The sequence below is a fragment of the Schistocerca piceifrons genome, chromosome 4 (genome assembly GCF_021461385.2).
Source record: "Schistocerca piceifrons isolate TAMUIC-IGC-003096 chromosome 4, iqSchPice1.1, whole genome shotgun sequence".
Taxonomy (NCBI): Eukaryota; Metazoa; Arthropoda; class Insecta; order Orthoptera; family Acrididae; genus Schistocerca; species Schistocerca piceifrons.
Genome location: NC_060141.1, coordinates 787,932,891 through 787,945,421, shown reverse-complemented (window position 1 = coordinate 787,945,421; position 12,531 = coordinate 787,932,891). Strand labels below are relative to the sequence as shown.

Sequence of the window (12,531 nt, the reverse complement as noted above, 5' to 3'; positions counted from 1 at the left end):
ACAGTCCATGTTTCACTACCACACAATGCTTCTCAAAAGCTTCTTCCTCAAGTAAATGGCTAAGTTTCATACTAGTAGATTTAGTATATTTGTTTTTCAGTTTCCGTCATATTGTACGCTACGTGTTTCAGAATTGAAACAGTCTTGATTGCAATTAATTAAAAACCGGTGGCTGCACCACCTTGCGCCAATGGAATGGAAAAAAATTGTGTGTTATGTGCTTTCTGGGGAACGATGCGCTTGCAGAGGGAGAAGCACGCCGCCCCAGCCGGGGCGAAGCAGCTGGTGGTGCTCGGCTCTAGTTCTGGTGCTGATGTGTGTCTTTCTGTGTGCCGCAGCCGCCGTCCGAGGGCCAGCTGTCGGTCTCCTCCGGAATCCTGGGTCGCCTGCACAAATGGAAGAACGAGTCCTCGGTGAGTATCCAGCAAAAAGCTTAAATATTTTTTCCCCTGTTGTCTGCTGACTGATTTGATGGGTTCTGTCGTGACGTCCTCTCGTGCGCCAATCTCATCATCTCAGAACAGCACTTCTGCTCAACGTCCTCAATTATTTCTTGGAAATATTCCGGTCTCTATCTTTCCCTACAGTTTTTGCCTTGTACAGCAAGCTTTCAGAGTCTTTGAAGTTACTTCCTGATGTCTTAACACTTCTGCTATTATCCTGCCCCTTCCTACAGTCAGTTGCTTTCTTCGCCGATTCAATCTTATCAGCCCACATAATTTTCAGTATCTTTGTGTTGCATCACAAAGGCTTCGTTCTCTTCTGGGATTCCCTCAGTACGTGACTCCAGTGCTGTGTGCAGAATCTACTATCGCACTCAAGTTCCCGAACGACCGGAATTGCGTTCCGTCTGATTTGAATGCGACCCGCATAAAATAACAGCCTCACAGCTCCTCAGTCTCATCTCAGCACAGTCATTGACTAAACAAAGTGATTACAGTAAGACGCCAGCAGAGATCACTGCTTTACACGACAATCAGTCCATATGTAAATTACTACCACGATATTGCAAATATCAGGTAACACTTCATTAGACAGAGCAGCCTTTCCAAGAGGTCGCGTTTACGCTGCGTTCTTTCGCGACAAGAAACAGTGAAGATTTTATAGTTCTGATTACCCACGAAAACCGTCATACACACAGTTAAGGATTTGACTCTTTACTTACTACTTTGTTAACAACTTTATTTGGATATATGTAGTAGTTTTAAAAATAGTTGAAGTTATCCCTTACTGATTTATTTTGTACAACATTAAGTTCTGCTGATGAAGATCTCACTTGTTTGTTGTTGGAACAGGGAAAACATTGTAATGTCCACTTTTTATTGTTATCGATGGAGCCCCGTGTTATCAGGGTCTCCGCACTTGCTATTCCTCAGACCTCCGTGTGAAGCTTGTTTGCGGGCGAAGTTGTTTCACTAATGAGTTTAGTATGAAATTACTGGCTACATGTTTGAGTTTCGCCTTGTTTACATTTACACCGCTGAACACTTGATCAGGATGAAGTAATTCATTTAACAAAACGCATTTAGCTTGCTGGTGAATATGCACCAATTACAATGCTTACAAAGCCTATATAATATTTGATATGCCCGCTTAGAAGTGAACAGCTGCTACAGTTGCTGTAGGCGTCTAACCGAGAAATGCATAATACACTCTGTGCTGTCTTACAATACATTTATTCTCAAACGGTTTCGATTATGGAGCATCTTCACAGTGGAAAAGGTATCTGTTGTGAGAACTTCACATGGCATACATGCTATTAAACCAGAAAACTATACGTCATTCGCCGGCCGCGGTGGTCTCGCGGTTCTAGGCGCGCAGTCAGGAACCGTGTGACTGCTACGGTCGCAGGTTCGAATCCTGCCTCGGGCATGGATGTGTGTGATGTCCTTAGGTTAGTTAGGTTTAAGTAGTTCTAAGTTCTAGGGGACTGATGACCACAGCAGTTGAGTCCCATATTGCTCAGAGCCATTTGAACCATATACGTCATTGTTACTTTCCTAGTTAAACAGCATATATGCCTTTGGAGTTCTCACAATGGATATTCTTCCTCTGCGAAGATGATCCATAATCTAAGCTAGTAGTAATAATGATTGTATAGCATTGATGACCGGGAGTCCCCACTTGGGGAAGTTCGGTAGCAGAGTTGCAAGTCTTTTCAGTTGACGCCACATTGGGTATCTTCCGTGTCGATGATGACGAGGTGATGATGAATACCACACAACAGTCAGTCCCCGAGCGGAGAAAATCTCCGGCTCGGCCGGGAATCGAAACCGGGGCCGCTGCTTGTCAGTCAGACGCGCAGACAACTCAGCTAAGGGTCGGGCAGGTAGTAGATAAAGGTACTGTAAGAGAGCACGAAGTATACCTGGAATTTCTCCAAGTATGTCAGTCCTGTTGACAGTTGCCTGAAAAAAAAAAATATTTTTGGTCGTAAGCTACGTGACTGAACTAATACTACACACAAGTGAGGCTACGCAACATGACGCTGGTGTGGAGAACGTTTATTGGAGGTGGAAAGAAAATTTTCACATTGAAGCAGTTCGCCACGTTGATACAAGATCGCCGGTGGCGTGTTCAAGAGGTTTACTTGGAAACTTGCGAGCTGGCCATCTCATCCAGTAGTCCATATCTCCGGGATTACCCCAGTTAACCCTCCGTAAAACATGCACTCCTTTGAGACTTTTTTCGCTCCAATTGAGAGTTACAACCATGTTTCAAATTAGTTTTTATAAAACCGAAATAAATGTATTTATTTAAGTCTTCATTCCCCTTCGTTTCTAACAGTCGTTTCGTTTTGGTAGTGGCTGTAACGTAAATTCTGCAAATCTTACATACTTTTCAATCCACAGAAGTGCATGGCACAGGCTAAGTAATGTGGTACCACATGATCGAATCCCGTATGTGGTGCGTGCTGTAATTAGTCTAAATTTGTCTTCACCGTTGTTCGGGAGCAATGCGTAGGAAGTTGAAGAATATTTGTGGATTCTTCACATACTACTGATTCTTGAAATTTCGTAAGTTCGCTTTCGAGGGATATTTTGCATGTATCTTCAAAAGGCTGCCAGTTGAAGTGTTTCACAGTCCTCGAGACGCTCTCACATGAGGCAAACAAACGTGTGAGCATTCGTGCAGCCCTTCTTTGTGTACGATAAATATCACGTGTTAGTCCTGTCTGATACGGGTCCCATACAGTTGGGCAATATTCTAAGCTGGGACGCTCAAGCGGGTTGTAAGCAGTTTCCTCTGCAGACTGACACAACTTTCCTGGTATCTTGCGAATGAACCGACGTCTTGCACCCAGCTTACCACCGACTGAGCCTATGTCAAGATTCCGGTTCGTATCTGTACAAATTGGTACCTCCAGGTTTTTGTATGAGCTGACTGATTCTAATTTTGAATCATTGATTTTGTAGTCATGTAATACCAATTTTTGTGTGAAGTTGATTGTTTTACATCTCTGTACATTTAAAACAAGTTGTCAATCTTCCCACCAATTTGAAATCCTATCAAGATGAAACTGAATATTTATGGGGCTTCGTCAGATAGCACTTCATTATGACACCATCCGTGAAATGTCTGATGCTGCTGTTAATATTTTCCACCAAGTCATTAGCACAATGCTGACAACACGCTTCCCTGTGTCGAGCCTGGACTAACTTCTGTCGAGAGCCCTCCATCCAAGACACCGAGCTGGATTACGAAACATCGACACTTTCGAAATCCTTACTAGTTAGCATGAATGAAGTCATTCCGTCGAAATAGCTCATTATACGAGGTGCATTCAAGTTCTAAGGCCTCCGATTTTTTTTCTAATTAACTACTCACCCGAAATCGATGAAACTGGCGTTACTTCTCGACGTAATCGCCCTGCAGACGGACATATTTTTCACAACGCTGACGCCATGATTCCATGGCAGCGGCGAAGGCTTCTTTAGGAGTCTGTTTTGACCACTGGAAAATCGCTGAGGCAATAGCAGCACGGCTGGTGAATGTGCGGCCACGGAGAGTGTCTTTCATTGTTGGAAAAAGCCAAAAGTCACTAGGAGCCAGGTCAGGTGAGTAGGGAGCATGAGGAATCACTTCAAAGTTGTTAACACGAAGAAACTGTTGCGTAACGTTAGCTCGATGTGCGGGTGCGTTGTCTTGGTGAAACAGCACACGCGCAGCCCTTCACGGACATTTTTGTTGCAGTGCAGGAAGGAATTTGTTCTTCAAAACATTTTCGTAGGATGCACCTGTTACCGTAGTGCCCTTTGGAACGCAATGGGTAAGGATTACGCCCTCGCTGTTCCAGAACATGGACACCATCATTTTTTCAGCACTGGCGGTTACGCGAAATTTTTTTGGTGGCGGTGAATCTGTGTGCTTCCATTGAGCTGACTGGCGCTTTGTTTCTGGATTGAAAAATGGCATCCACGTCTCATCCATTGTCACAACCGACGAAAAGAAAGTCCCATTCATGCTGTCGTTGTGTTTCAACATTGCTTGGCAACATGCCACACAGGCAGCCGTGTGGTCGTCCGTCAGCATTCGTGGCACGCACCTGGATGACACTTTTCGCATTTTCAGGTCGTCATGCAGGATTGTGTGCACAGAACCCACAGAAATGCCAACTCTGGAGGCGATCTGTTCAACAGTCATTCGGCGATCCCCCAAAACAATTCTCTCCACTTTCTCGATCATGTCTTCAGGCCGGCTTGTGTGAGCCCGAGGTTGTTTCGGTTTGTTGTCACACTATGTTCTGCCTTCATTAAACTGTCGCACTCACGAACGCACTTTCGACACATCCATAACTCCATCACCACATGTCTTCTTCAACTGTCGATGAATTTCAATTGGTTTCGCACCACGCAAATTCAGAAAACGAATGATTGGACGCTGTTCAAGTAAGGAAAACGTCGCCATTTTAAGTATTTAAAACAGTTCTCATTCTCGCCGCTGACGGTAAAATTCCATCTGCCGTACGGTGCTGCCATCTCTGGGACGTATTGACAATGAACGCAGCCTCATTTTAAAACAATGCGCATGTTTCTATCTCTTTCCAGTCCGGAGAAAAAAAATCGGAGGCCTTAGAACTTGAACGCACCTCGTATATGAACTCAGAATTTGTTCTGGTATACCTAATGTCTGTCCCGTGAGTCATCACCTTAGAACTTGAACGCACCTCGTATATGAACTCAGAATTTGTTCTGGTATACCTAATGTCTGTCCCGTGAGTCATCAGGCGCAGTTTCTCTGGTGTTTCTGCAGGTATTTGCAATTTCCTTTTTGCAACTTAGAGCTGGCGTCAGCCCAAACGAAACCTGCTCATCACGTTTATACGACGCCCGGGGGCAACGGAAAGCGTCGTTTGTTTCCTTTTAAAGTGGAATTTGATGTGCCAACAGAGCAGTCCCAAATTAGTCTAGTGCGATATTCCTTTTATCGATATGCATCATTAACAGGACAGAAAAACACGAAGCACGGCCAGTACTTCAGCAATGACTGCACCGCCATGTTCAGCGCTGACTGCTTCCGTCATGAAGAAGCGTGTTGCTCAGCCGCTGCTGCAGCACTGGCTGTTCTTCGTGTTTTACTGTCCTGTTAATGACGCATATAGATAGAAGGAATATCGCACTAGACTCGTTTTTGACCGATCTGTTGAACTGGCACGTCAAATTCCACTTTAAAGGCATTTCGTTTGTAAACGGAGAAACGAATGCTTTCCTACGTGCCAAGCTTCATATGGAGGACGTGGTGAGCATCATTTGTTTGCGATGACTCCAGCTGTATATTCAAAAAACTAAATTGCAAATGTCTGCCGAAACACAAGATAATATGCGCCTGACGACTCATGGGAGAGACACTCGTTGTAATACAGAGACGTCACTGACTCATTTTGGACCGCTCTGTTGAACTGGCACGTCAAATTCCACTTTAGAGGCATTTCGTTTGTAAAGGGAAAAACGAGTGCTTTCCTACGACGCCAGGCTTCGCATGGAAGACGAGGTGAGCAGTATTTGTTTGTGCTGACTCCAACTGTATATTGCAAGAACTAAATTGCAAATGTCTGCGGAAACACAAGATAAAATGCGCCTGACGACTCGTGGGTGTGACACCCTTTGTAACACAGAGACGTCATTGACAGTGGACAACAGTTTTGTAGATTACTTCGGTTACCCTTTTTGTAGATAAGACTGACCTGTATTTTTTTCCAATCACTCGGTTCGATTTCTTCGTCAGAGGCTTATTATTCCGAAAATGGAAGATAACTACAGTACATTATCGAGAATCTTATGAAAGTTTTGATCCATAAAAAGCAGGCTTCTGCAAGTACCGTTCTTACAGTAAGCTATCCTCGCACGCCTCGATTTCGGCTCAAAGAACAGTTCAGCTGGTACGTCCTCTGCTCTTTAGAAGACATGCAGCGCATGCAGGGGCGCGTCTGTGAATGGGAGAGAAGTGCTGACAGGAGCTGGCGGTCTGCGAAGTTCTGCGGCTCAGCTGCTGAGTGTGGCGTTTCAGATAAGCTACGCAACAATTCTCTTGTAAAAGAGAATCAATTGTCCATGGTCATAACTGCTGCCATTGTTTCAAGTTTCTTACAGTATCGGGAAGTAATCAAGGTCTTTAGAGCCTGTTTTAGATACTTAAGTAGCCAAAAAAGTAGTAACTACGGTCTTCTGCTCTTGATTATGCTCACTTTATGCCACATTTACCAGTATGGAATAACGCAGCTGCCTAATTGATTAACTTGCGAAAAGTGGCATGAGAGCTTCTTGATTTATTTCAATCTGATTTTTAATGCCTTTTGCTTATTGAGGGGCGCATGCGGAGATTTTATGAAAGAGCCACTAACCGGAAAAAAAACTGAATCACATTTACTTACATTTAGCCATTTTCATATGTATTTAACAAGTTGTAGTTTCTAATCACAATTATACGTTCCTACAGATGGTCATATCATACGTTATGGTAATTATCGTTCTGTGGCCGGTTAAATGAGCGCAAAACAGACACTGTACTGGACTTGAATCGAAGATCCACCTTGATATGCAACGACTTCATGTGTTACGGCCAGTCTCTACCTATTGACTACTCTGACCAAGAACTTTATAATGAAAGCACGTTTGTACCGAGAGTAACAATGTCGTCGTGTATCATCTGAAAGTGAGGAGCTAAGTGGTCTTCACGAACACTGCAAACTGTCAGCCGTGACGATTAAGTTCTTCTGCTGCTTTTTAATTATTACTGCACATAACATTTACACTTGATACGAATAAGTGAAGAACAACTCACATCAGCACGGCTGCACACGTCAAATAGAGTTTTGCATCACCTCGATTCCGAGAGTTCCGGAACCTGCACAGAAAACCGGAACAGAGACCAACATAAACATCATTTCCTCCCCTTTTATTGTTCATGAAAACCACACATTGCATGTTATGCCATCATACAGCGAGACCTTCAGAGGTGGTGGTCCAGATTGCTGTACACACCGGTACCTCTGATACCCAGTAGCACATCCTCTTGCATTCATGCATGCCTGTATTCGTCGTGGCATACTATCCACAAGTTCATCAAGGCACTGTAGGCCCACGTTGTCCCGCTCCTCAACGGCGATTCGGCGTAGATCCCTCAGAGTGGTTGGTGGGTCACGTCGTCCATAAACAGCCCTTTTCAATCTATCCACGGCATGTTCTACATCTACATCTACATCTATACTCCGCGAGCCACCTTACGGTGTGTGGCGGAGGGTACTTATTGTACCACTATCTGATCCCCCCTTCCCTGTTCCATTCACGAATTGTGCGTGGGAAGAACGACTGCTTGTAAGTCTCCGTATTTGCTCTAATTTCTCGGATCTTTTCGTTGTGATCATTACGCGAGATATATGTGGGCGGTAGTAATATGTTGCCCATCTCTTCCCGGAATGTGCTCTCTCGTAATTTCGATAATAAACCTCTCCGTATTGCGTAACGCCTTTCTTGAAGTGTCCGCCACTGGAGCTTGTTCAGCATCTCCGTAACGCTCTCGCGCTGACTAAATGTCCCCATGACGAATCGCGCTGCTTTTTGCTGGATCATGTCTATCTCTTCTATTAATCCAACCTGGTAAGGGTCCCATACTGATGAGCAATACTCAAGAATCGGACGAACAAGCGTTTTGTAAGCTACTTCTTTCGTCGATGAGTCACATTTTCTTAGAATTCTTCCTATGAATCTCAACCTGGCGCCTGCTTTTCCCACTATTTGTTTTATGTGATCATTCCACTTCAGATCGCTCCGGATAGTAACTCCTAAGTATTTTACGGTCGTTACCGCTTCCAATGATTTACCACCTATGGCATAATCGTACTGGAATGGATTTCTGTCCCTATGTATGCGCATTACATTACATTTATCTACGTTTAGGGAAAGCTGCCAGCTGTCGCACCATGCATTAATCCTCTGCAGGTCCTCCTGAAGTACGTACGAGTCTTCTGATGTTGCTACTTTCTTGTAGACAACCGTGTCATCTGCAAATAGCCTCACGGAGCTACCGATGTTGTCAACTAAGTCATTTATGTATATTGTAAACAATAAAGGTTCTATCACGCTTCCCTGCGGTACTCCCGAAATTACCTCTACATCTGCAGATTTTGAACCGTTAAGAATGACATGTTGTGTTCTTTCTTCTAGGAAATCCTGAATCCAATCACAAACCTGGTCCGATATTCCGTAAGCTCGTATTTTTTTTCACTAAACGTAAGTGCGGAACCGTATCAAATGCCTTCCTGAAGTCCAGGAATACGGCATCAATCTGCTCGCCAGTGTCTACGGCACTGTGAATTTCTTGGGAAAATAGGGCGAGTTGAGTTTCACATGATCTCTGTTTGCGGAATCCATGTTGGTTATGATGAAGGAGATTTGTATTATCTAAGAACGTCATAATACGAGAACACAAAACATGTTCCATTATTCTACAACAGATTGACGTAAGCGAAATAGGCCTATAATTATTCGCATCTGATTTATGACCCTTCTTGAAAATGGGAACGACCTGCGCTTTCTTCCAGTCGCTAGGTACTTTACGTTCTTCCAGCGATCTACGATAAATTGCTGATAGAAAAGGGGCAAGTTCTTTAGCATAATCACTGTAGAATCTTAAGGGTATCTCGTCTGGTCCGGATGCTTTTCCGCTACTAAGTGATAGCAGTTGTTTTTCAATTCCGATATCGTTTATTTCAATATTTTCCATTTTGGCGTCCGTGCGACGGCTGAAGTCAGGGACCGTGTTACGATTTTCCGCAGTGAAACAGTTTCGGAACACTGAATTCAGTATTTCTGCCTTTCTTCGGTCGTCCTCTGTTTCGGTGCCATCGTGGTCAACGAGTGACTGAATAGGGGATTTAGATCCGCTTACCGATTTTACATATGACCAAAACTTTTTAGGGTTCTTGTTTAGATTGTTTGCCAATGTTTTATGTTCGAATTCGTTGAATGCTTCTCTCATTGCTCTCTTTACGCTCTTTTTCGCTTCGTTCAGCTTTTCCTTATCAGCTATGATTCGACTACTCTTAAACCTATGATGAAGCTTTCTTTGTTTCCGTAGTACCTTTCGTACATGATTGTTATACCACGGTGGATCTTTCCCCTCGCTTTGGACCTTAGTCGGTACGAACTTATCTAAGGCGTACTGGACGATGTTTCTGAATTTTTTCCATTTTTGTTCCACATCCTCTTCCTCAGAAATGAACGTTTGATGGTGGTCACTCAGATATTCTGCGATTTGTGCCCTATCACTCTTGTTAAGCAAATATATTTTCTTTCCTTTCTTGGCATTTCTTATTACACTTGTAGTCATTGATGCAACCACTGACTTATGATCACTGATACCCTCTTCTACATTCACGGAGTCGAAAAGTTCCGGTCTATTTGTTGCTATGAGGTCTAAAACGTTAGCTTCACGAGTTGGTTCTCTAACTATCTGCTCGAAGTAATTCTCGGACAAGGCAGTCAGGATAATGTCACAAGAGTCTCTGTCCCTGGCTCCAGTTCTGATTGTGTGACTATCCCATTCTATACCTGGTAGATTGAAGTCTCCCCCTATTACAATAGTATGATCACGAAACTTCTTCACGACGTTCTGCAGGTTCTCTCTGAGGCGCTCAACTACTACGGTTGCTGATGCAGGTGGTCTATAGAAGCATCCGACTATCATATCTGACCCACCTTTGATACTTAACTTAACCCAGATTATTTCACATTCGCATTCGCTAATAACTTCACTGGATATTATTGAATTCTTTACTGCTATAAATACTCCTCCACCATTGGCGTTTATCCTATCCTTGCGGTATATATTCCATTCTGTGTCTAGGATTTCGTTACTGTTCACTTCCGGTTTTAACCAACTTTCCGTTCCTAATACTATATGCGCACTGTTTCCTTTAATAAGAGATACTAATTCAGGAACCTTGCCCTGGATACTCCTGCAGTTTACCAATATTACGTTAACTTTTCCTGTTTTTGGTCTCTGAGGACGGACGTTCTTTATCAACGATGATAATGTCCTCTCTGGTAACCCGTCAGGTATTTTATCTTTTCGCCCAAGGGGGGGTCCCTCTAACCTGGGGGTGTGCACGCCACACGTACTCTGCTACCCTAGTAGCTGCTTCCGGTGTGTAGTGCACGCCTGACCTGTCTAGGGGGGCCCTACAGTTCTCCACCCAATAACGGAGGTCGATGAATTTGCAACCATTATAGTCGCAGAGTCGTCTGAGCCTCTGGTTTAGACACTCCACACGGCTCCAAACCAGAGGACCGCGATCGACTCTGGGCACTATGCTGCAGATATTAAGCTCAGCTTGCACTCCGCGTGCGATGCTGGTTGTCTTCACCAAATCAGCCAGCCGCCGGAAGGAACCAAGGATGGCCTCAGAACCCAAGCGGCAGGCATCATTCGTTCCGACATGTGCTACTATCTGCAGCCGGTCACACCCAGTGCGTTCAATAGCTGCCGGAAGGGCCTCCTCCACATTACGGACGAGACCCCGCGGCAAGCACACCGAGTGCACACTGGCATTCTTCCCCGACCTACCCGCTATTTTCCTGAGGGGCTCCATAACCCGCCTAACGTTGGAGCTCCCTATAACTAATAGGCCCGCCCTCTGTGACTGTCGGGACCTTGCCGGAGAATCGGCCACTGGCCCAACAGGCGAGGCATCCTGTGCTGGCTCGGAAACGATGTCATCACCACTAGGAAGCACCCCGTACCTGTTGGAAAGGGGTAAGGCAGCTGCCACGCGGCCAGATCCCACCTTCGCCTTTCGGCCAGGCACGCGCGAGCCCACCACTGTCCGCCATTCACCCTGGAGTGATGGCTGACCGGTAAGATGCTCACTGCCGGAAGACGCAGCGACATCAGGGGTTCCATGTGATTCCAAGGCCACCGAAGTAGGCATAGGTCTCACCACAGTTGCTCCAACGCCACTACGAGCCGACGCCTGCGCCTCGAGCTCGATGAGCCTAACAGACAAAGCCTCCACCTGCCCCCGAAGAGTGGCCAATTCTCCTTGCGTCCGCTCACAACAACCACAGTCCCTACACATGACTATGTTTACCCTACTCTATACGGTGACAAATTCCCAAGATAATCTTCTGATGAGCTACTCTGATAAATAAGAAACACTCACTGAAATACGAGACGCGAAAACTACGCTAGGTTTTCCCAGAAAAACTATTTAAAAGCTAAGCGCAGCAAATAAGTACAAAAACGCTTTATACAAACAGTACTCGCTGCTGCTGGTGCTCTCGCTCTGGCTGTCACAAGACAACTGCTGATTCAAGTGACTAGTGGCTAACGGCCGCGAAACAAACAAAAGACGGTTTTAGGGCGCTTTCTGTTCTAAACGATCAAGAAAACACTAAGAAATCTAACACGAAAACTACGTAAAGTTTTATCAAGAACTGTTAGTTACTATGCAGAGCAGATAAACACAAATAGAATCCCTTCCTTAGTGGAAGGTCGTAAACAGAATGCAAAATAAACGCTTTATACAAACAGTACTCGCTGCTGCTGGTGCTCTCGCTCTGGCTGTCACAAGACAGGGTTCATGTCTGGAAAACACGTTGGCCACTCTACTCGAGCCATGTCAATATCCTGAAGGAAGTCATCCACAAGATGTGCACGTTGAGGGTGAGAATTGTCGTCCATGAAGACGAATACCTTGCCTTTGTGCTGCCGATATGGTTGCACTATCGGTCGGTGGACGGCATTCATGTATCTTATAGCCGTTATGGCGCCTCCATGACCACCGGCGGCGTACGTCGGCGCCACATAATGCCACCCCAAAACAGCAGGTAACCTCCTCCTTCCTGCACTCACTGGAGGGTGTGTAAGGCGTTCAGCTCGACCGGGTTGCCTCCAAACACGTCTCCGACGATTGTCTGGTTGAAGCCACATGCGACACTCATCGGCCAAGACAACGTGATGCCAATCTTGAGCGGTCCATTCGGCATGTTGTTGGGCCCATCTGTACCGCGCTGCATGGTGTCGTGGCTGCAA

General features: G+C 45.1%; 1 protein-coding gene across 1 annotated transcript in view; it reads left to right on the top strand.

Annotated features, from left to right (window-relative positions):
- LOC124795490 (atrial natriuretic peptide receptor 1-like) overlaps positions 1-12,531 on the top strand; it is a 693,719-nt gene that overhangs the window by 438,360 nt on the left and 242,828 nt on the right. Inside the window, exon 3 of the mRNA XM_047259536.1 lies at positions 339-413. Within this exon, the coding sequence (XP_047115492.1) occupies positions 339-413 (75 nt within the window). The remainder of the gene's footprint in view (positions 1-338; positions 414-12,531) is intronic.